General features: G+C 40.7%; 1 protein-coding gene across 1 annotated transcript in view; it reads left to right on the top strand.

Moving 5' to 3' along the window:
* The window catches only part of GAREM (GRB2 associated, regulator of MAPK1), a gene marked incomplete at its 5' end in the record, with an annotated part of 76,186 nt that overhangs the window by 44,550 nt on the left and 8,593 nt on the right, over nt 1-23,043 (top strand). The window contains 2 exons of the mRNA XM_009073367.1: nt 12,067-12,197; nt 20,766-21,944. Of these exons, the coding sequence (XP_009071615.1) occupies nt 12,067-12,197; nt 20,766-21,944 (1,310 nt within the window). The remainder of the gene's footprint in view (nt 1-12,066; nt 12,198-20,765; nt 21,945-23,043) is intronic.

The raw sequence follows: 23,043 nt of genomic DNA, 5'->3' as shown, positions 1-23,043 counted from the left end.
CCCTTTTTTCTTTTTTTCTTTCTGGTGACACTTTAGCACATGCTGTGAACATATGCCAAAATGCTCATTCTTAAAAGCTGTCTTCATTCATCTTGAGCTGTTACTGAGAGCTTTGTCTGCTTTGTGGATAAGTTGCACAATTCTGAATCAATGTCCTCTTGTACTGGAAACCAGACAGACAATTCTGACAAACTCTGTTGCGTTCATAGAGATTGAAGAGGTGGCTTACCTCATGGAGAATGTGGATATCAGAACACCTTCTGCTGCTCAGCTGAGGCGATGATATAAATGTGACTGCTGGTCCTGAACCAAAAAAATTAGAAATGTTTTCTTGCTGCAAGTTACTTTGTATGCTTGATAGATATTCCAGCGTTTCGGATTGCAATTTTTGGAGCATAAGCTACTATGTATTTCACCTTTCATTAGGGTGGTTTTTAGATCGTGTATTATTTTGGCTCTACACTTGTTCTAAATTCTCCTTAATGTAGTTTTAGCTGTAGCATGAATGTACTTAAAGCTGAATACTTTCCTTGACAGGAAACTTCAGATGAATGAACCAGATCTATTGTGTAATTAAGGACTTTCTTTGGAAATTGGCTTCATTTCAGTTTTGAAAGTGTTGTTTAATTTGTTCCAGAAGTAAAGTGAACTTGTTTTTCAGGACTTGCTCACGATTGCTGGGGGTCATAGCTATAAAAAATTGAATTATTTCCTAATTGAAACACTTTGTAAATATGTAAGCTAAGCTTACAGTCTGCATTGACAGGCATTGACAATACAAAGCATGACTATCTTTCCAAAGAAAGTTGTCTTTTTAATCACACAGAAGAACAGTGACCACTCCTTTCCATTGCAGATACACAAATGTTGGCAACTGTTTGAGCGACAGGTTCTCCGGTAATTTGAGTGCAATACTTCATAGGTTTAAGTTGAGGAAGAGAGGAGAAGGGAAGAAAATACAGGCTCTGCTAGAAACCACATATATATTCAGCAAGCAAATGAGATACGAGCTTTGAAACAATAAGCTGCTCTATAATGCACAGACGGTCTTTCAGGATAGCAAGCCCGAGCTCTGAAGTCTCTCAACACATTGATAAAAATGTCTAACTCTGAATGAAATAAGTTTATTCTGTCTCATGTAAAGCCCTGTTAAGCTACTGAGAACTGACTGAGCTGCTGACTCAGTCATTGTTCCTGGTTTTTACAACTCCTCCCATTCAGTTAATTAAAAAACCTGTTCCTGAGCAGGAAACAAAAGCACTTTTTATGTAGAATTGATCTATGTGCATTTTAAAGATTTCTGCTCTGTGAATGCACTTTTTCTTTAGCTTTGTTTATTGCAGTGCAAGTGCCTGCCAGAGGCAGTACTATCCATGTGACTGTCCTCCTCGGGTGGAGGACACACCGTCCTACACTGGAGCTGGGGCGTGTTGAGCATGGGACAGGATCAGAACCTGAAAGGCACAAAAGACTGCTCAGTGAGCAAGAAGGCAATGAATGGCACTGCAGTCAGGCCATAGAAATGGGGACACTCACGTGGGAGTAGAAGGAGGAAAAAGATCTGTCAGCAAAAGAGCAGAAAGCATAAAGAATGATGGGTTTACGATTAAAGAAGGCTTCTTTGCACTGTTGCAGAAATACTAAGAGCTTGAGTTTTGGTGAGTGTGAACTTTGAAGCTTTTGCAAAATAAATAAAATCTGTTACTCAGTAAGGCAAAGTTAACCATTAAACTCAGAGGTTGCTGCTGTTATTTTAGCAAAACTTTTGACTTGCCAAGAAATATAAGAATGTATATGAAGTTGTTTGGAAAAGCTACTTTAATTCTGCCAAATTTATCTTTTAAGTCATGAATACCAAATCCAAAAATCTGTGTCTAGTGTAAATCCACAACTTGTGTATGGTTAGAATCCCTGCAATCCATGTTGTGGTAAAACATGCTCTTCTGCACATCTTAAATCTCTCCCTATAATTACAATCTCTCCGTTTTTTTAATCAAGCAAAATAACATGATTCAGAGCAGGCCTGACACATAGGTTGGAACATGCTAGTGTCTAAATTACAGAAGTTGGCTTTCTTCAATGCAATCAAATTTTGGTTCCCTGAAATTATTACCTGTCTTTCCAAAATCAGCTACTCATCTAAGAATGAAGCCTCTTCCATCTGTCAGTGTAAGATTTTTCTGTTCCCACGGGTCAAGGGGATTTCTTTTTTGAATGCTGTCAGTTTTTTATCTTAACCTCAAATAAATATCATCATTTACTTGCATCCACAGGTAATAAGGAGATTGAACTATTCTCTCTAAGTAGAGGCTATGTTTAAAATACTTTTTATCAGTGCAAAAATCCCATTCATCTTTTTGAACAAATTTAGGCACTGGAATTAGAAGAATCTGTTCCACTAGAGCTGCACTGAACTCAGGTCATGAAATATAGCAGCCCGTAGAAAATACTCCAGTTTCTATCACTGACACTTCAGTAGCACAAGAAACTGAAATTCACTATTTAGCAACCAAAATGGGGAGAGTGAAAGGGAAAAAAGGTTTCTTTCTGTGTGGATTTCCCAGGAGGAGATATCTGCTGAAGCAGGGGGGTGATGGCATTTGGTTTCTATACTCATTAGGTACTTGGAGTCACACAGGTTATGAGCTACAACTGCTCTGTTGCTGGTGGGGGCATCAACCCACACAGAACAGATTTGTGTTACTGTGTTTTCTTCAAACTAATAATCACAAATTTTGTTTTGAAAAAAGAAGAACAGGATTTTGCTCTGTCAGTACTGCAGAGAAGTCTTACACGTTCATAATTTGTACTGAAATCAGTGTTAATAAGGTGATCTATCTGTGGTATAAAGGCAGGATATTTGGATGGAGCTGTGATGTAAAATCCCAGCATGCTTGGCTAGCCTTTAACAGCTATTCTAATGCAGTCTGTTTCAGCCTGCTTGAAACTAGTGATATTAATTTCAAATGTTAGTCAGGAGTTTATTCTATTACTCTTATCTCAGCTTCCTCCTGTGCTTTAATTAAATATTAATCTATTGTAGACTGCCCTGTTCTTTTAACATAGGTGTCTTGGGATGAGTGTATACTGATGATTTTGGGAGGAGATCACGCAGTTAAGAATAGATCCAAAGGCAGATTTAGTCTGTGTTGCTTCTTAATTTTAAAGGTATGTGATGTCTTTCGCTAAAATAGGAAAATCTGCTTGGGCAGAACAAGGGCCTTGACTTGTCTGCCATCCAATGCAAGGTTTAATGTTCAGTTTGCATTGACATATCTAAGTTGAATCTCTGGTCCTTAGGATTGGATTTTTAGCCCTGAATCAGTATTAATGTATAAATGAAAGCAATGTATTTGCTTATTAAGGGAAGTGTTTCAAAGTATACTAAGAACTGTAACCATGTGCTTTTGCAGCTTTGGTTCTACCTCATTTTCTTTTCCAGATGTTCATATAGAGGGCAGTAGTTTTTGCTAGAGGCTTGTGCTGAGTGAGGGATAAATTGTCTTTATGTTCTTATTAAATCTTCCTCTCAGGTGGCAGACAGTTCCATCAGACCTTCTCATGAGCATCCTGGATGCTGCTGTAGTAGGTTAGAGGCATAAACTTTCAGTGACTGTTAACCATTTTCAGAACTGAGGTCTGAGTGGGTGTCCATCTGGTACCAAGGGAACAGTGCTAGTACTCATGTAAGGAAAGCTTTTGTCTTCAGGCAGCTGTTACTAAATGTAGTTTCCTCAATACTGTTTCATGCAAGCTCTGGGTTGGTTTGGCTGGGATTTCTGTAACTATTCCCTCTTTCTCTTGATCCCTTTTTGAGCTGCAATCAGGGTAAGCACTGATACTCAGCAGGAGAGCTGCTGTCTTCATGGGCTTGTCTTTTTATCCTTACTCTTCAACAGGAAACTTACAACAGCTTTTGTTAACAGTAATTAGGAAAGTCAGACAGTATGGTAGTAATCAGACTCCTCTGTGTGGCCAATTGAGTGTCTGAGCTAACACACTGCTACGGAACATATTCCTCATGTCTGTTGGAAGCACATGGGAAAGGATTAAAATGATGCTAATTACAAGTTAGATCAATGATAACCCACTACGTTAAATCTAGTTAACTTACAGTCCAGACACTCAAACATATGACCCTGTAAAATGGAGCATTTCATTGTGGTAATCTTGTATTTGTGATGATAATAACTTATGAAACAAAGGTTAGAGGTTAGGCTTGTTTTCCCTGTCTGTCTTTTTACATCATTTGTAACCTAAAATTCCCTCTCATGCAGTATCTGTGAGTTAAATCTGCTTTAAGCTATCATCAGTCACCATTTGAACTGATTCTTCTTTGTTAAGCTGCCAACAGAATCATTTTTTTTGTTGTTATGCTACTTAAGAATCATAAAAGTAAGATAAGAGAAAAGAGAATGCTAGGCTGTACCATCCCCTTTGCTTCTGCCAGCATATAGGATTAGAGGTTTTGATTAGCAAGCATTGCATTGCTTTGTGGCAAACCTGGTTGGATTCCCTTCCTTGATCTCTCAAATGGTGTCTCACAGGTGATGTGTCAACATGCTGATGCTCTGTTTCAACATGTCTCACCAGGTTGTGATGCCTGATTCATTCCCTCTTGGTTGAATGGGTATTTGTGCTGCAGACATAACACAGTGAGGAATAAAGGCATTTAAGGCTTCAAAATCTTCATAATACTTGTGAGAAGTAAAACTATTCATTCTGAAGGGCTCCTTCCCCATGAAACGTTGCACAATCTCTACTGACTGAATGTGCCTTTGTGCCTTGCCCTCTGCTTTGCAGTGCCATAAGTTTAGCTCCAGTACACTTGATGAATTCTACTTGTATCATGTTTACTTAGATATGTCCGTAGTTCATGTTCCATCTGTTTTTTAAATACATTCCCAGAATTTCCAGAGAATTGGGTACAGATAGGGACGCAGGAGATCCTCTTCTTCACTTCTCAAGAAAAAGTATTGGCAGGCAGCTCTTAAAAAACAGGAGGAATATCTCATTTTCTTTAATAGCTATTTCAAGATGATTATACTATTAGAATCAATTGTAGCATTTCTAGTTTGTGGCCCAGTTGTTATCCTTTAGAAGCTGTGTACCAAAGATATACTTGTGTATTTTCCTGTTGTATTCTCCACCCTTTTATAGTTTCCTGCATGCTTTCAGCAGGCTACAATATGAAAATAAACAAAGAAATTCTTACTAATCACTCAAAAAAATTTCTCTCTCTGGCCCCAAACCATTTTTTGCATAGCCCTCAGAAGCTATGAGTGTGGCAGATAAGGATGAACCTATGCCATTCGGTTATCTTGCTCTTTCTTTGACTGGGGGGATGAACTTACCATAGCACTGCATCCATGTTAGCTTGCTGCCAGGTCCCAGCCTGAGGTGGAATCAGTAACTCCTTCAATGGAGAGCCCAGAGATGACAGAGCAGGTGATTCACTTTCCCGTCGTCTTTGTGGGCAGTAGGACTGTGAGCCTGTCTGCTCTAGTTAATTTGTGAGCTACTGTCTTCTGCTGTTAAAAACAACACTCTGTAATGCCATTTACACTTGCACTTTGTCTCTATGATAAGTCTTTTCCCTCTGGAGTGGGGACCCACCAGCTTTGCTATTCCAGCAGGACTGTGTGCCAGCACTCTTCTCTCCTCTGGAGAGCTGTGAACAAATGCTCGGTTTTGACAAGCTGGAAGATGACAGAAGTGAAGCAAGGCATTTATTTCCCACTCCTTGTTACTTCTGCATGTCTGCCAAACCATTTCGCATTTACTTAGTGAGAGGGCCCTGAAAGAGTTTCAGCATTAATGTTATGCCATGGTTCCAGTTAGTCATATAATAGCTGTATCAAAGATGTGATGGGTTCTTTTTTTTTTTTTTTCCTTCCTTTTCTCAGGTCTAGACAGCTACAGCCACTGCTAGGACAGCACTTCTTCCAACAGCAAAATGCCCCATGTAGTTTCAATGCAAAAACATATTGGCAGATGTACATTTAAATAAAAAGTTTGGGTTGTTGTTTTTTTTTAATTGCATGTAGGCTGGAGTGTTATGATTATGTCTTAATCGATTATTTTAGAGTCTTTGGTTTGCCATGCTCACTCTTGTCTGGCTACCTTGTGTAAGGATATGGTAAGGGATGAAATAGATCTACTGTATGATCTAATTGAGGGGCTGACAGGTGAGACCATAAACTGTGATTTCCTTTCATCATCCCCCCCGAGACACATTTGTTTCTGCATCAGGCATTGAGGACAGTCGTGTACACAATCAGCTAAAGACTATACAGGTCCACCTAAGAACTAGGTGTGCTGAAGTGTACTTTGCAACTCATGCAGCTACATTCTCTCTGGTACCTAGCAAGCCACCTCTCTGTGCTCTTATGTCTTGTGGCTTATGCTCTTCAACTCTGCCCAGTTATATCAAGGATCATCATTTGGGAAAGAAAACCGCAGTAATTTGCTATCAATTTTATGTAGAGGAATGCCAAAAAATGTAGACAAAAGTCATCTTTTTCCAAACCTCTGTCAGGTAGAGCCTTTCCTTTTTGAGTCAGCTCTGCTGTTCTTTGAAATGCTACAATGCAGTCAGCAGTCAACAAATAATACGAAACATAAACCTCTGCAGTACTTTTGCTACCCTGCTGTGCCATCTGCACATTCTTGAGAAGCACTGGGCTTTGCATAGTCTCACATGGAGAGATGTGAGACTTACTAAATAATCAAAGCTGCTGAAAGACAATACAGCTCCTGCCCCCTTGGAGAAACATTTAACAGCTAACGCAATCGAGCAGATGTTTCGGTGACCTTCCATGTTTCCTACTGATGACACACATTTTTCATTTTTTTTTAACAGAATTTCTTTTTCCAGATTTTCTTTTTGGTATATGAGTATAACTGCTCTCTCATCCTTTTATATCAATGGAAACTTGGCTGTTTGTTCAGCTTATGAACCCTTGCCATAGATAAGGACTGCCTGGGTCTAGGCACAGTACAGACACTGTACAGAATGAATGTTTCTGTTTTGGAAACATTCTGGACTGTTGGAAACTGATGGACTATTTGGTAGCAAGTGGTAAGTCACTGTGAAAAACGGGATCATACACTGCAGAAATAACATGTATGAGGTGGGTTGGAGTTGTAAACATGTGTAAGCCTGCAAGAACCTAAGCAGCAGAAGTGGAGGCAGCAGAAGCTGGGACAGAAAGGGCTGGTTCATGCCCCTGCTCACAGACATTGCAGGGCCAACTTCTGGGAAGAAGGACTGATCTTCCTGCTCCTACTGGATTTTAATAAATGCCTTCATAAACTGGAGAATAAGCCCTGATTTATGTCCTTCCCTGCCTTTTTAACTTTCCAGACTAATATCCAGCAGTAGTGGATTTATTGTCTTTGGTCTGAGTACCTTCACAGGGAAATAAGAATTCATAATCTACAGAGATAATATATACTAGAATGAAACTGTTCCACTACTGTGCCTGCCAGAGGCCAGACAGAAAGATAGAGATATAAAGCTTGCCGTAGTTGTTCATTTCTCCCTTGCATTTGGCTGCAAAGGAGTAGTCACACCTGCTCAGTGGACCGTGCAGGTATTATGAATCTTTGATCCTTCTGAACCTTTACTGATTTACTACAGAAACATTCTATTATTCTTTTTGTGCTAGTAAGAGAGAGGGGTGAACTTCTATAAAAGTATAGTTTTAGCTTTATATTTGCTTTAATTTTTTGTTAAGTTCCTAACTAAAACACAGTTAAATTGCCCTGGGGTTTGTTCAAGTTTGCTGTCAATTTTGTAAAGTCTCCCAGTGAAATTGTGCCTCTTGCAAAGTGTAATAAAATTCCAGTTTAACCTGCAGTCGGGCCAGACTTGTGCCCATTAAACTTGTATTTCAGCTGTGCTGTCTTTTTTTATGGCAGCTTGAATAGAGACCAGGGAGAAACATAGTAAGAAATTGTCTCCTTCCTCCCCATTATTTAGTTACTTGACATCTGGCTCAAATGTGTATTGCAGGCTCCTCTTCAGGCCTTCTTTCACTCCTTCCAATAAAAGAGTCTGCCTTTTTCAACAAGGGGATAAGTTTTTAAAAAAACCATCTATAGAAAATCTCAAGTTATAAACACATCTTTTCCAAGGAAGAGACATTTTAACATCTAGCCCTGACAGCTTCCATGCACAGCATACTTCTTGATTTCGTAACAGGCAGAGATTAATGCTGCCCTTCTATTATATGCTCTGGGATCTGTGTGTACTTCTCTGTCGTCAACCTCCTCATGAACTGCTGCTTATTAGCAGTGAAGGCACAGACGTCTTTGTGTTTGCACGGCTCAGCTGAAGGACAGGGAGGATGGCACAGATAGCGACACAGACAGTTCTGAGCATCGCTTTGTACCGAAGCAAAGCTCCAGCTGATGATTTTTTTTCTTCCTTTTTTTTTTTTTTTTTTTTTTTAACTGGAACATATGTAATTCTGCAGTAGAGAGCAGACTCTGCTCCCAGTTGCACACAGCCCTAAAGCATTTGTTCTGCGCTGAGGAATTTGGGACTTTTTAGTAGAACTTTGGGTTGCAAGGAGTAGCTGGCCTTTTCTTGCCAGATTGACTGTTGTTAAATACATAACAGGCATAGAAAAATAGTAGTATTATGCTTCCAAACAGAGTAACTAGAGAACCTAGAATTAAAGACCACTGTCTCATTCAAAGGGCTGGATGAGTATTGTTCATGTTATGTATTGCCATTCAGTATATTGTTTTTCTTCCTTGTTCATGTGAATTCATGCTTTGTTACTATGCCCAACTCAGTTCTCACTCTGAAGTGAGAGTTCTCAATTTCTTTCTGAACTAGCAAAATTTTATCACTGCAGTATATCACAGCTTCAAAAAACTATGTAGCTTCCATGCAGTATTGTATTCAATTCCATTCTGTATGTAAGCGGGGGAGTGTTAAATCTGAAGAAACCCCACTGGGTTTAGATCTGTCTGGGGTGACTTAAATTTGCTGCGGTTTGGGGTTTTCTTTTCTTTGAGGAACTGAAAGTATGAAATGTCATTATAGGCTGTAATCACAGCTTGTCTCGAATGGTAACCACAGCTGGGAATCCTGCAAATCAGACCCTTGGATCCCAAATTGGGCAATCAATTAGAGTTGCATCCCAATGGCTGTGTCAGTAGTCAAAGAGGATAGCAATTGAGAAGAAGGCAGGAGAGAGCAGCAGCCTCAAGTCAGCCTTCGATGAAGAAACAGTGTGACAACTTCTGTTAAATTTAAGAACATCTTGCCCTTAGTTACTGTCTGTGAAATACAGTTATTGGTTCTATGCTCTAGAGTAGTAGTTTTTCTGTGCTGTCAGATGATCCCTGCTGCAATTTATAGTTCCTGCTGCTGCATGATGTCCTGGTACATCCTGACTCCATGTAGGAGGAGGTCTGACTTCCTTCCCTCAGTTCCCCCCACTCCTAAGTTTCCTTTACAGGAAAGTGGGATGCCTGTGAGGGGAAGGACCTGTGCAGCTAGTGAATGCATCTTCCTCTTGATTAGGCTGTGGCTGACAGGGAAATCCTGAAAACAAGACTTGAATGGTCTGTATGGCAGACTGGGGATTAAAAAGCACAGTTCTCTCTTCAGCTCTCTCTGTCTGTGCCTTGGCATCAGTCAGAGCACACTTTCCAGCATCAGTTAACTGAGCACCTCCCTGCTAATTGTTCGGATTCCCCTAGGCCAGAGGTGTTGGCTGCCTGGCCCCTCTGTTGCTTCGCACCAAAAGGGCTCAGAGCAGACAGGCTGAGGAACATAGCTTTAGGAGCCTGGCATGTGTCTATTGAGTATGTGAAGCCTTTTTCCATTATGCATGTGTTTTCCAAGTGCTTGTCTGCTGTCAGGTTTCCTGTTGCTACCCCTAGTGTCTGCCAGGTATAGCTTTATCACTCCTAAAATTTGTACTCTTAATTTCAGAGGTACTGTTAAGTCTGTGGAAGAAGAGATTGCCATATTTTCTCAATATAAGAGGCTGTGTCTACAATGAAAGTTTTAGATACCTTCAATAAGCAATTAAACAAATTTACAAGGGTAAAAACCTCTGGACCTACTCAGCCCAAAGATATCTTTTCCCTGCTCTGGGTGTCCTTGAGAAATGGAACTGTGGGAAGAGACTCTGGGTGATACTGTTAACTGTGCTTAAAGTTCGTCTTCCTTGCACAGCTGTAATTTTGTCCTATCTAAGGTGGAATGCTGTATGAGGCAGACCTTTGGTCAGACCTGGAGAAGCCATTCCTGTAGTCAGCTATGTTGCTGTATTACGCTATAGGAAGAGCTTCAACAGGTCAACCCAAAAGTCCTGCTCCCTCTACTCCAGTGTTGATCTTCAAAGTCCTTGAGTTGTCTTGGATGAACTTCAAATTGTAGCATGTCCTGAAGCAGACACACAGTTAGGAAAACACCCAACTGATTTTCGAAGTGTGGTAAAGGTTGTTAAACATTTGCAAAATACACTCTTGCAGTGAGAAGTACCAGCATCTGTAGTTACCCTGCTGATAATACTTCAAAGCTGCTGTGGTCACGTTTGAAAGACAAAACATATGGAAGGGATAAAAGGAAGTCTTGCAAGTTGATATTTAGGCTTACAATCACAGCACTGGAGCATGCTGATTAAAACGGTGTGCCTCTGGCAGTAGGCTGCTGGGGTTGGGTAGAAGAGCTGTGCCTCTTACTCTTGCACCTCTGTGTGTGTGGGTGGGTGGGTACATGCATGTGCACACACCTGGAGAGTGGCAGGGCAGGTCTTTCTTGTGGGGTGTCAGGGCTTGCTGAGCTTGCCTTCATTTCCTCCTCTGCTGTTAGGTGGCCTGAAATAGTTTAGTATGGGTGAATTCTCTGAATATATCACAAAAGTCACAAGCCTGATGAGATGTATAGGGGCAGCAGGGTGTTGTGCACGAGAATGCTGAAGCAGCGAGAAAATATTTCTGTAGGTGGCTGACATCCTCATGTATTGGATGTATTTTCATGAAGTTGAGCACTGTTTGGGAACAATAATCCAGTGGCTACGTGCATTGCTGATTTTAAAACGTGATTTGCAGAAGGTGAACTAACCATAGATTTTACTTGGCTTTTTTCTCGTTTTCTGTAGTTGTTTCTTGGATCAAGTCTTGCTGAGACCAGCCTTTAACTTAGTAGTAAACATTTCTAAATTTGGAAAGATCACTCCACTGATTTTAAGTCATACAAACAGTAAATGTGTCTGCGTAAGCTTTTGTTATCTCCGTATTTATAAAATAAAGCTTTTAAACTTTGGTTTTGTATCGCACAGAGGTGATTGATGTGCCAAGCTGCCCCTGGCAGGTCTGCCCGGGGTGGCTTCCTCCATGTTAGTTATTCCCTTTTACAACACTTCAAAAATAGCCAAGGTTTTCATGCTGGGAGGAGGCAAAGTTAGCAAGAAACACTCCTTTCTCATGCTCTTCTGAAGGCAACCACCTTCAAAAGGGTTTTAAATGTGTATGGTTTAATATCTTATGTCAGCTAAAGTTCTCAAAGGGCTTAGTTTATGATTAAGGAAAGTTAGATGCTATTCCACTCTTAGGGAAGCCTAGGGGGAAAATGGGTTTAGCCTAACATTTTGAATAGCTGTTTGATGAAGCTAAAAACAAAACCAAAACTCTTGTGTTTATTATTTTGGAGGGTTGTAGTAATAGGTGTGGTTTCTGTCTGTAAAACTTTTAATATTAAGGGCCAACAAGTGCTTTCTGTACAGGTATTATGACACTGAATTAGGTACACAAACGCCTCCATAGTTATTTACTATTTCTAGAGAGCATGTGATAAAAAGATCGTTTTTAATTTAACTTTGGCTGCCACACATTCTTTTCATTCTCACCTGGTGAAATGGGGTGTCTTTCATGGCAGGTTCAGGACACTCTCAGCAATCTTTCATCTTCTTGTTTGGTTGCTAATAACCAGAAAAATTGGCTGAGCAAAATGGTGAAGACGTTGAGCCAGCAGTTGCCACAGTGACAGTTGTCCAATATAAATATCTTACAATTCTTCTGTTTATCATCTGTTTTCAGGGCAGTTTAAGCTGCTGGAACAAGATCGAGATATTAAGGAGCCAGTACAGTATTTTAACAGTGTGGAGGAGGTGGCTAAAGCATTTCCTGAACGAGTTTACGTCATGGAGGAAATAACATTCAACGTTAAGGTAGTCCCTGAATAAATATTTATCCCTGTCTAAATGATTAACTGTTACAACCTTTATATACATGGCAAGTGAGCAACGGTGCTGTGTGGGAAGTGTGATTTTTGAGACAAACGAGCCTTTGGTGTTGCACATTCAGTGATGGTGGTCTTCAGGATCATTTTTGTAGTCTTAATCAACGTGTCCTCTAAGGGCTCTCCTGCCCTATGGCACTTTGGGGAGCAGTCCTGATGATCCATTCAATAATTCATCTAATTAGGATGCTCCTGCCAGATTTTAAACAAATGTTGTTTGTTGCCCCCTTTCTCCTCCCCCTCCAGCAGTCTGAATTTCATTCTCTGCTAAGCAGCAGCTGCTCAAATCCCTGTCCAGAAAGCCTCATTCTCAGAGAGCACACAGGGTGAAATGATGGGGTTGCTTGTCTCAAAATTACTGTAGCTAAATAGCATTGTGAAGAAAACAAAACCAAAAAAAGAGACACTTGTTCTTTGTGTGCATGTGTGTTTGCATGTGCATGCCTCTTGGGCTCATCAAAGGGTCACTGATCCCACAAGTGTAAGAGGGCTTGCTCTCACCAAACACACTGCCATGCAGTGGCATGAAACAATGAAGAGAGAACTTGTTCTTCCTTGTCCCACCTATATGTGTGACACTCCACAAGGCAGGTCAGCTCTGCTATCAGAGCAGAGTGGTCTTCAGGCTCGTCTGGTTTGCTTGAGTTGATACACCATCTCAGACTAGTAGAAGAGCATCCTAGAGCTGGAATGCAATGGTGTAGGTCCACATTGTATACCCTACAGGTTGGGTAGCTATATCCAGCTGGGAACCAGTATCAACCCTACTGGTTGATACTGCTGGTACAGAACCAATATAGAATTTCCGGGTCCCATGTGTAGCAAGATGGGGTTTGTATAACAACCTTTTAATGGCTTTTTCTCTTTCTTGCACTGCTACATTTGGGGGACACCAGCTAGTTTTCAGTTTTTATAGGTGCTGAAGATTGCTGTAAGTGTAAGAGCTCATTGCTTAATTTAGTGGCACAGAATCATGCCTTTCAAGACAGTAGGTTGTTTTCATCTGTGCTCCCTATTAACCTGAACCTAAGAGGCTTTCATGAATGAAGGCTACATGAAAAAGTTGGAACACTTTTGCAACTTTAGGACTTAGTTGGGCAAATCAGGGTAACAAGAAAATTTCACTTCTGCCCAGAAAAAACAGTCTTGGGGCTGCTAGTCTAATCCTGTGTTGTGCCATTATTTCTCATTTGATCAATGACCAGATAAAGAGAGTGGTACAGTAAAATGTGCAGCTTTGGTTTTCTAGGGAGAAAAGTATTCATCCATAGGCTTGTTTAAATGTAAAGTGCTGTATCTTGAGTTTAATGTGGGTGTTTTTAAAACTCTTTGTCATATTTAGCAAACTGAGAAATAAGCATAGCTTACTGTTAGATATGAAATCCATTTTTAAAAGGTATTACAGTGATACTCCTTAATGTAAATAACAGTTATAATAATCCAGGTTTAACCTAGTTACACAGTTATCTTGGCAGAATTCCTCTTGGCAGTTTTTACAGTTTCATAGGAGTCTATTCCAAGGTTATCATCTTCCAAAAAATAAATGAACTTAGCAGGATTTATTAAAGTGTTTAATAACCCTTTACATGCAAGAGAATTATGTAAGCTAAAATTTTAATATAGGAGAGATTCTGTCAAGCTGATTAGAGCAAAGGGAGGAATACTAAGTATGGTTGATTTCTGTCCAATGCAGTGTGCCCATTTAAATTCAGAAGAGAGTATCAGAAGGTAGCTAATCCGATATAAAAAGAAAAAAATGCCTAAAATATCTGATGAAGCATTTAAGATGAGAAGGAGCTCTGAAGTCTGAGAATTCTTTCTTGTTCCAGACACTCAAGTCTTTCATGGATAATTTTTGAAGAAACAGCCTTTAGAGTTACAAGGTGCCACCAGACAGTCACTGCATGCTTTTGTCTGGGCTCATTGAGGTCTGCCTGCAAGTGCCAGTATGCCATGGTTCTGGTTCCACTTGGTGCAAACCTTGTTCCTCTGCATAAATCCTTTGCTGCTCCGGCAGGATTTCACAGGTAGTGCTGCCGTTCGGCAAACTGCCTGCTCGCTGTGACAGGCTGTGGAACCTTCTCCCGGGGGGTTACTTAATTTGTGCTTTGAGCAACAGTTGTTAAAGGGAAAAATCAGCCACCTTATCCCGGGGAGGCAGGGGACATGGGTCTCCCCATGGTTGTGCAGCTGAGCGGGCTTTCTGGGCAGTGTGCTGAGGCAGGGGGTTTTGGACCTGCTGGGTATTTGAAGGACAGCTGTAACACATGCTGTCAAGTACAGCTAGGAGAGGAAGGTGTAGTCACTTCACAGAATAGCAACAAAAAATTTAGATTCAATAAAACTTTTGTAATGGCTAAAACTCCTTCTGATAACCTCTACGTATGTATCTTGTACCGTGCTTGGATACCTGGTTGGTTGGCTCACATACCTGGTGGCCAGTAGCAGCTCTGCAGGCAGAGCAGTTTAGAGTGTTCTGGGGATAAGTGCATTTCACTCAGTCAGTGGAGATTTAATCTGTTCCTGACTGGAAATTAGAGGCAGTCTGTTGTTTTCACCCTGTCCAGATAGGTGTGAACCTTTTTTATATTAATATTCAGTGCATAATTGCAGGGAATTTTATTTATGTAACAGCATTCTACTACAAATATGAGAATTTTTTTGTTCTCTATTACTAGGAACAGAAATACTAAGAAAGTTGAGCTACCCCGGCACCCTATCTTGCTGAAGAAACAGCAGTAGATTTCTGCAGTTGACTGCTGTGGTCCCATACAGGTGTCAGTCTGTACAAATATCCAGGAAGCTATTTGCACTGAGATCCAAAAATAAAACCAGGAACAAAAGTCCCATATCACACCAAGGACAATTCACAAAAAGTTCTCTTAAAAGGCAACGATATTGTCTGATAGATTGAACATTGGACAAGCCATGAATTCCTGCACTCTAAAAACTAGCCCCCTTAGTATTGCAGGACCCTTCAGATCTTCCAGGATATCATTTTTCTCCTGAACACATGACTCAGGTCACAGAATAAATCTGTAGTGAAAACTTGGCTATTTTCTTTTTCCTTCTTTTGCTTTTTTTCTTTGTTTGTTGTGGGCATTTTGGGGTTTGGTTTGGTTTTTTGACAAGTGTTAATGCAAAATTATCTTCTGATTGCAATTCAATTGCCTCTGATAAACTCACCCTGAGTTTCCATAAAGTGCATATGTAAAAGGTTGTAATGTATAGTGGCATTTTAAGAGCTGCAATAGCAACTTTCTTGAAATCAATCTGTGTGTAGGTTTTAGCTCCCAACTTTCAGGCAATTCATAGTACTTCTCATCAAGAATTAGTGATTTAGTCTCCTCATTACCTTGTGGCCTGATGCCAACCTTATGAATCTGTGAGTCTCAACTCCAAGAGGGATTTTTTTGCTTTTTCTTCCCCTCTGTCCCCAGTACACAAAGGCTCAACTCCTTGGTCTCTGGCATTGACAGTGCACTACTGTGGCTGCCTCTTTTCTCCAGCATCTGGTGGGTGGTTTGAGTGAGAGGGAAGCAGAGAAAGCAGACCAGCTGCTGCATGCCTGCATTGATGTACCTGCAAGAGGGTTTCTGCTCTGAAAGGAGCCTAGATAGTGAGCACCATTGCCTGACAGTGGCTCTGTGAGGTGACCTTCATGATGTCCCACATGAAGAGACGCTTCATGTTATTACTCTGCAGTATTACCTGCCACATTTGGGGTTGGTTTTGGAACACTGATTTATTTGAGACATCCTTAAAGAGCACTAAAGTCAGCTTTTAATGTAGCAATCAGGGCAAACTCCCTCTTAGTCCAGAGGGAAATACATGTGTCCTAACATGAAGAGTCTTACTTGCTGATTCTGTCTTGGGAGACAGACATTTATAAAAGAAAAATGGGATACTGTCTCACTGAATTTAATCAACTTCCTTGAAAAAGTTTGCTTATTTTTTTTTGCTAACAGCTCTTCTGAAGACTCCGGTTTACTTTTTAAAAATCTTTTCCCATTTTTGTGGCATGTAAAAATAATCTAGTATATATTATGTATTAAATATATGTGTAGTGCTATGATTGGTCCTTTGGCTCTAATAGTAAAAACCATATGCAGAGACATTACAGTTACAAAGAGCTCTACAAAAAAATTCTAATTGTATTTTTAAAGTGCTTGCATTACTCTAATAAAATCTAGCAGGTATAGCAAGCAATATAAAGCCACAAATCATTTTTATAAGGTGTTCATATGTGTCCAAGTGATTAAATACTTCTGTTTTGAACTATGACAAATTAGAACAATTGGAGTCTAAGACAGGATATTGACTCAGGTGTTATCAAAATCTATTATTCTGAGTTAACCTTCCCATAAGCACAAGAAACAGTATACTTGAGCTTTCCCAAATGAACATATTTCCTAAATAATTGTTCGTCACTTTCCTGATGCCTGTCTTCTGCGGGAGATATAGTTGGCTTCTGAATGTTCCTGAAATTGCACGAGTCTTAAGATTTAAAACATTACAGTGACTTAACCTGCTGTTTTGCAGTGTGTTTGATAAGGTGCCTGTAAGTCAGTAACCTTTCTGGTCAGCATCGTGGCATCAATAGAGAACATTTAGTATGGATCAACATCTGGCAGTAGGGAGAGGGAGGGCAAGGACAGGAGAGAGTAGAGTCTGGTTTGTGGGTCCTCTGCATTAGGAGTTGTTCAGTTTGAACATCTGCTAGTGATTTCTAGATAGCTTTGGAGCATAGCGTGGCAAGCACTGCCTTTCACAAATCTGGGAGCACTGATTATATTCACCTATTACCACGGAATAAAAACTGACTGAGAAGGGCAAAAGAGGGGCAAGGGCAAAGTAGAACTGCAGGAGTCATTCCTACCATGTATGAAACATTGTTATCATTCATAGAGGCCTCCTGGGTATGCAGTGCAGCTGAATGAAGGCTTCTCAGGTGCTTTCTGCCTTCTGTAGAGTTACCTGTTTTCCAGAATTATTACAAGTTTCTAACAGTTTTCCACAAAAATATGAGATTATTTCTTCATCACTCTGTGTTCTGCACCAGCGTAACTCTGCTGCTCTGCAGCGCTGTCTCCTCTGTCATATACCAGTGATGTGCTGTGTCGCATGTGCTGGGGGCCCCTGCCACTAGCAGGTCCAAGTGTCTGACATAGGGTAAGGCTCTGTTACACCCTGCTAGCTAGCACTTGCACAGAGAGAAGCAGAGAGTGCCCAGGACATGCTCTCAGTGGGGCTATGAAGGAGTGTAAGGGGTGTTTGAAGATGCAAATTCTGCTGGGTCAGTGTTGGAAGCTTAGAGGGTTGAAGGAGATGGGTCTGCTGTGGTGTTACCCATTTTGCCTTCTAGGAATAATTTATGATGTGCACTTTCATGTTGTCTTTAAGTGTACTATTTGGCATAGAGCCATAGAATCATTTGGGAAAAATCTTTGAGATCATTGAGTCCAACCACTAACCCAGCACTGCCAAGTCCACCAGTAAACCATGTCCCTTAGCACCACGTCTGCACATCTTAGAAATTCTTTCAGGAATGGTGACTCATCCACTTCCCTAGGCAGTCTGTTCCAATGAATGGCAACCCTTTCAGTGAAGAAATTTTTCCTGATATCCAATCTAGACCTCCCCTGGTGCAACTTGAGGCCATTTCCTCTTGTCCTATCTGTTCTGAGAAGCTGCTGTGCTTGAGTGATTTCTGGGCTTATAGAACCCCTGTGAAGTTCACCAAAGGCAGTGTAAAGCCCAGCTAAAGTCCCCGGCTCTTTGTTGATGTTTTTAGTAAGTCTTTTGGCTGTTGATAAAGTGAAATGTTTGAGTGAACTAGGCAGAGCAAATTTGATTTTCATAGGTCATTGCTACAAGGACAAAGTAAAGATCACTTAGCTGTGTAATCTGAGAAACAAAAGCTTAGCGATATCTGCATTGATACGTGCAGTATGATATGTATTGAGATAATATATATATGAAGTATGTATGGTATATCTTTGCTAATATTCTGGGACACCTATTTATCTACCATGTATGCTTTATAATGTTTATTACTGTGTGGTAATGAGTGAATGAACCTAAAACAAGAAGCGAGGAGTTAGTTTTCTTGACTTTCAGAACTTACATTTTCAAGGATAGTTAGCCTACTGTGATGTACCAGGAGGTGTACTACATCACCACAGTAGAGTTTAGGGGATAGGGATAGAGCTGTGCAGTGTTAGGCTTTTCATTTGACTTCTTCAGTTTGTTATTACAATTTTGGACAGCAACTGATACCTTATATTTTTGTTTAGAAGGAAGAATGCAGAACAATATTTTTCCAATACCAAACTTCTGCCAAACTAGAACCATGGCATCATCTTTCTTTTGTTCCAGTATAGTAAAATTCAGCCTTATTTGTCCTGTTATTATCCTGTGGTTGTATTTTTTTGAAACGACAAAACATTTTTCAGACTTTTTAACCAGGAATATTTTTGTCTTTAAATGCGTCTCTTGACTCTAAAAGTCCATTTGCTATTTGACTGGTTGAAATGGATATTATTAATAAGTAGCTGCTTTGTGAGACCTTCGTTGTGAAGCTCAGCCATTTAGTTATCTCTGTGGTTTCACATCTGACCCACTGTTTCCTTCTACAGTGGCTTGTTTGTGAATCACCAGGGAACAGAGAGTTGGCCAAACAGGAGCTCCCACAGCTGTAGGTTGTGACACCTTCCTCACTTCAGACAGTGTCTCAGGGGAAGTGAGAAAGAGTTGATACTGTACTGTCTTGAGTGCAAGTGTCCAACAGCATAGCTGGCATTGTCAAAGCAGCCATTGCGGGGACTCATCAGTGTTAGAAAGCAGTATTCTTAGAGATCACGCCCTCTCAGAAAGAGAAGGAGGAGATTGCATGGTACATGCACAGAGCCCTGTGTGTCCTCAGCCCTTATCAGCCCCACCAGAGGGGCAGGGCTACATGGCTGCAGCTCAAACACAGCACTCTGTGGTGGTTTTGAGAAGAACCCAGTAATGAACGTCACACTGGCATTATCAGCAAAAGAAACCCAAGTGTTTGCCTTTCATGTCGTAGTGTTTCAAAATGCTGTCAGGCCAGTGGTGCAAACTATGAATGAGTATTACGTATCATAAATCCTAGTAGTTTCCTGGATTAGACCAATCAGTGTTTGTTTAGATAATTCAGGGCTTGAACGCCTTCCTTTCCGGAAGCTCCAAGCCTGAAGCACTAAGGCGGCACACCTTTGCAATTGCTCCGAAAGTCTTGTGGAAGGTAATCACAGTTTTACAAATACGATGGAATTGCAGATCACGTCTTACAAGGGGAAGCATTATTCACAGCACCTGTCATTTATTAACTTACTGCAATTAAAGCCTTGATTTCATGTAATGGCTATTATGTGATGACACCAAAGTTTGAAGCTTGGAATTTGAACTTCACATGGCTCTGTGAAGTCTTTAGGAGTTACGGAGTTGAGGAAGGGATATACAATTTTAGCATATGTTTTCACTTGCAATCTTTTTAATAAGTCCAGTATTTTCAAATTTTCTAACAGGCCAGTGGTGTTTATCTGATGCAGCTTCCTTTATGAGTAGGTAGCTGCTGCTGCTGCGGAAGAGCTGGGTAGGTTCTGTTAGGTCCCTGAAAAGGGCTTTTTATATTAAACCACTCAAATACAAAGCAGTGCAATCTTGTCTATAAAGAGTTATTTTAGTCTTAAGGAAATAACTTCAGGAACAAATGAGCCTTGGACATCTGTTTTGTCTTTTTTTTTTCCCTGGTACAATTTCCATACTAGAAAAACTCACACATGGCTGCGCATATGTTGTTTAATCTCTTAAATTGCAATTATGATCAAAAAATGAGGAAGGAAGTCTATGACTAGGAGAGCAAAGCAGAGCAGGAGTTAGGCATATGGAATAGACCAATATTCTTGACTTCTCCTTCAGGGAATAGATGTCATCTGTCATTCCCCCTAGCCTGGAAAAGATTATATCAAAAGGATATGCTTCATCTGTAATGATGAGATCACCTTTTCTGCTCCTCAGGGAACTGAAGATGGTGAAAGAAGTTTGTTTCCCTCAAGAGCCTGGCAAATAAGTTCTAACAAACAGCAAAAACAAGGGTGTGGGGAAAAGATACCCAGGGGAATCCAGACATGGTCTGTCACAGCTGTATGAAACAAATGGCTATTTAAATTGCTGGGATATGTGAATTTGTCCTGTCTTTAAAAAATGGTTATGTTTTTTTCCTGCCTTCTTTAGCAGTTTCAGGTGGCTGTTTCCTCTCAAGTAAGATGCAGGAGCATGCAGAAGAATAAAAACAGGTCACATAGCTGGGCTTCAGGTTAAACACCTTGCACTTGACCAATCAGCTGTTAAAGTTACTTTCGTTTCTCCCAATATATAGTCTTGTAAGTCCAGTCTCAATAGATTTGATATGATTTGAAGTATTGTCTTCCATGGGGGAAAACTAATTTTTTTTATTATTATTTTGCAGGTGGCTTCAGGTGAATGCAATGAAGACACTGAAGTTTACAACATTACGCTTAGTACTGGGGATGAGCTCACTTTAATGGGGCAAGCAGAAATCCTTTATGCAAAATCTTCTAAGGAGAAATCACGACTCAACACCATCTTCAAAAAAATTGGCAAACTAAATTCCATTAGTAAGCTAGGCAGAGGCAAAATGCCCTGCCTCATCTGCATGAACCACAGGACCAACGAGAGCATCAGTCTCCCTTTCCAGTGTAAGGGCAAGTTTAGCACCCGCAGCCCACTGGAGGTGCAGATGCAAGAAGGTGAGCACACAATTCGCAATATAGTAGAAAAAACCAGGCTGCCCGTGAACGTGACTGTGCCGAGCCCCACACCAAGAAACCCTTATGACCTGCATTTTATCCGTGAAGGGCACAGGTACAAGTTTGTCAACATTCAAACCAAGACTGTGGTTGTTTGTTGTGTGCTCCGTGGAAACAAAATTATTCCCATGCATTTTCCCTTGCACTTGACACTTCCAAAATTTATTCTACCTGACAGTCTGGTAAAGGGGGAGATGTGGCACGAATCCCTCATCCAGCATTGGTTTAATATATGCCAGGAACAGTTTGACATAGACGAGTATTCCCGTGCTGTGCGAGATGTGAAAACTGACTGGAACGAAGACTGCAAGAGCCCAAAGAAGAGCCGATGCACAGGGCACAGCCACGTGCCGAACTCCCTCAGCTATGCGCGGGACGAGCTTACACAGTCCTTCCACCGGCTCTCGGTGTGTGTCTATGGAAACAACTTGCATGGGAATAGTGAGGTGAACCTGCATGGCTGCAGGGACTTGTGCAATGAGTGGGCCCTGTTCTCTCATGATGCTCTTCAGTACCAGGAGTCTGGTGACAGCGGCAGCGATTACCTTTTTCCCGAAGTTAGCGAAGAATCGATGTTTCTGCCAACAAAACCGGAACTTCCTTATGAAGAACTCTGGTTGGACCAGGGGTCTGGAAAGGGTGGTGAACAGCCTCTCTCTTGCTCACTAAGTGAGAAGAACAAATGTGACAATTACAGAGGGTCTTTCCGATCAAAGTGTGGTACTGCATCTCTTCCTGTGCCTGCAACTGTTGGAGCAACCACAAAATCTTCAGATGTTTCCCTACCTCCACCTCCAGTGCCTCCAAAATCAGAAGCAGTAAGTCAGGGGTATTTATATTAGCTTGTTTCTCTTTTCAGAAGAAGAGTTGAAGAGTTTGCTTGGGGGTTTTTTGGGGGAAGAGTTGATGGAGGCAGTGGAAGGGCATATACAGGGCAAGGATATTACGAGACTTCGAGAGATGTGCAACTTCATCTAGTTTGCTACCAAGTGTAAATCATGTTGTAAAAGTCACCAGAGTATATTTAATAATACCAATCTAGTAGCTTAATCCTGCTACTTTCAGGTGGTATTTATTGGGGGTTTTGTGCTTACACAAACAAGGTCTAAGAATTCCTGAGCCACTTCCTTCTCTTGCTTTCCACATCATTTCTCCATCTATCACCCATGTTTTCTCATGTTTTCTGTGGCCAAAGTGTGTGGGGCATGACACCACTTAGAACTGCCTCAGATGACCTTAGTGTATGCATCTTCAATTAACAGGCTCTGATAATGAGGACAGCTAGAATTTTTACAGATTTTAAGTGCTTGTTATTGAGAGATTGTCTTCCCAGTCATGAGTCTATGGCAGATTTAGGAGAATATTAAGTGTCATTGTCCTCAAGGAAATTTTATCAAACTAGACCTGATCTAATCACTCTGTAGTGCTTATTGAAGTAAAATATGTTTAAACAAGAACTCTGCAGAATTGGTAAATGAGCCTTCTAGAGGAGTGAGTTTTAAACAGAGCATGTTTCCTGGCCTAGGGTTTCTCGTGAAGACTCATGGGAGAAATTACTTCTCCAAACCTGAAATGTCATGGAGACTTCAGAGGCAAAAATACAAATATGTTTTATCAACAGGAGTTTATGTGGACTGAGTGGAGAATCCACCCATTATGTGGTCTCTTGACATAGTCCTAAACATTATTTTCTTAAAAAACAGAAAAGCATGTTTCCTGGCCTAGGGTTTCTCGTGAAGACTCATGGGAGAAATTACTTCTCCAAACCTGAAATGTCATGGAGACTTCAGAGGCAAAAATACAAATATGTTTTATCAACAGGAGTTTATGTGGACTGAGTGGAGAATCCACCCATTATGTGGTCTCTTGACATAGTCCTAAACATTATTTTCTTAAAAAACAGAAAGAAGAAGATTC

This window comes from Acanthisitta chloris, unplaced genomic scaffold (genome assembly GCF_000695815.1).
Source record: "Acanthisitta chloris isolate BGI_N310 unplaced genomic scaffold, ASM69581v1 scaffold794, whole genome shotgun sequence".
Classification (NCBI taxonomy): domain Eukaryota; kingdom Metazoa; phylum Chordata; class Aves; order Passeriformes; family Acanthisittidae; genus Acanthisitta; species Acanthisitta chloris.
This window is presented reverse-complemented; position numbering and strand designations above follow the sequence as displayed.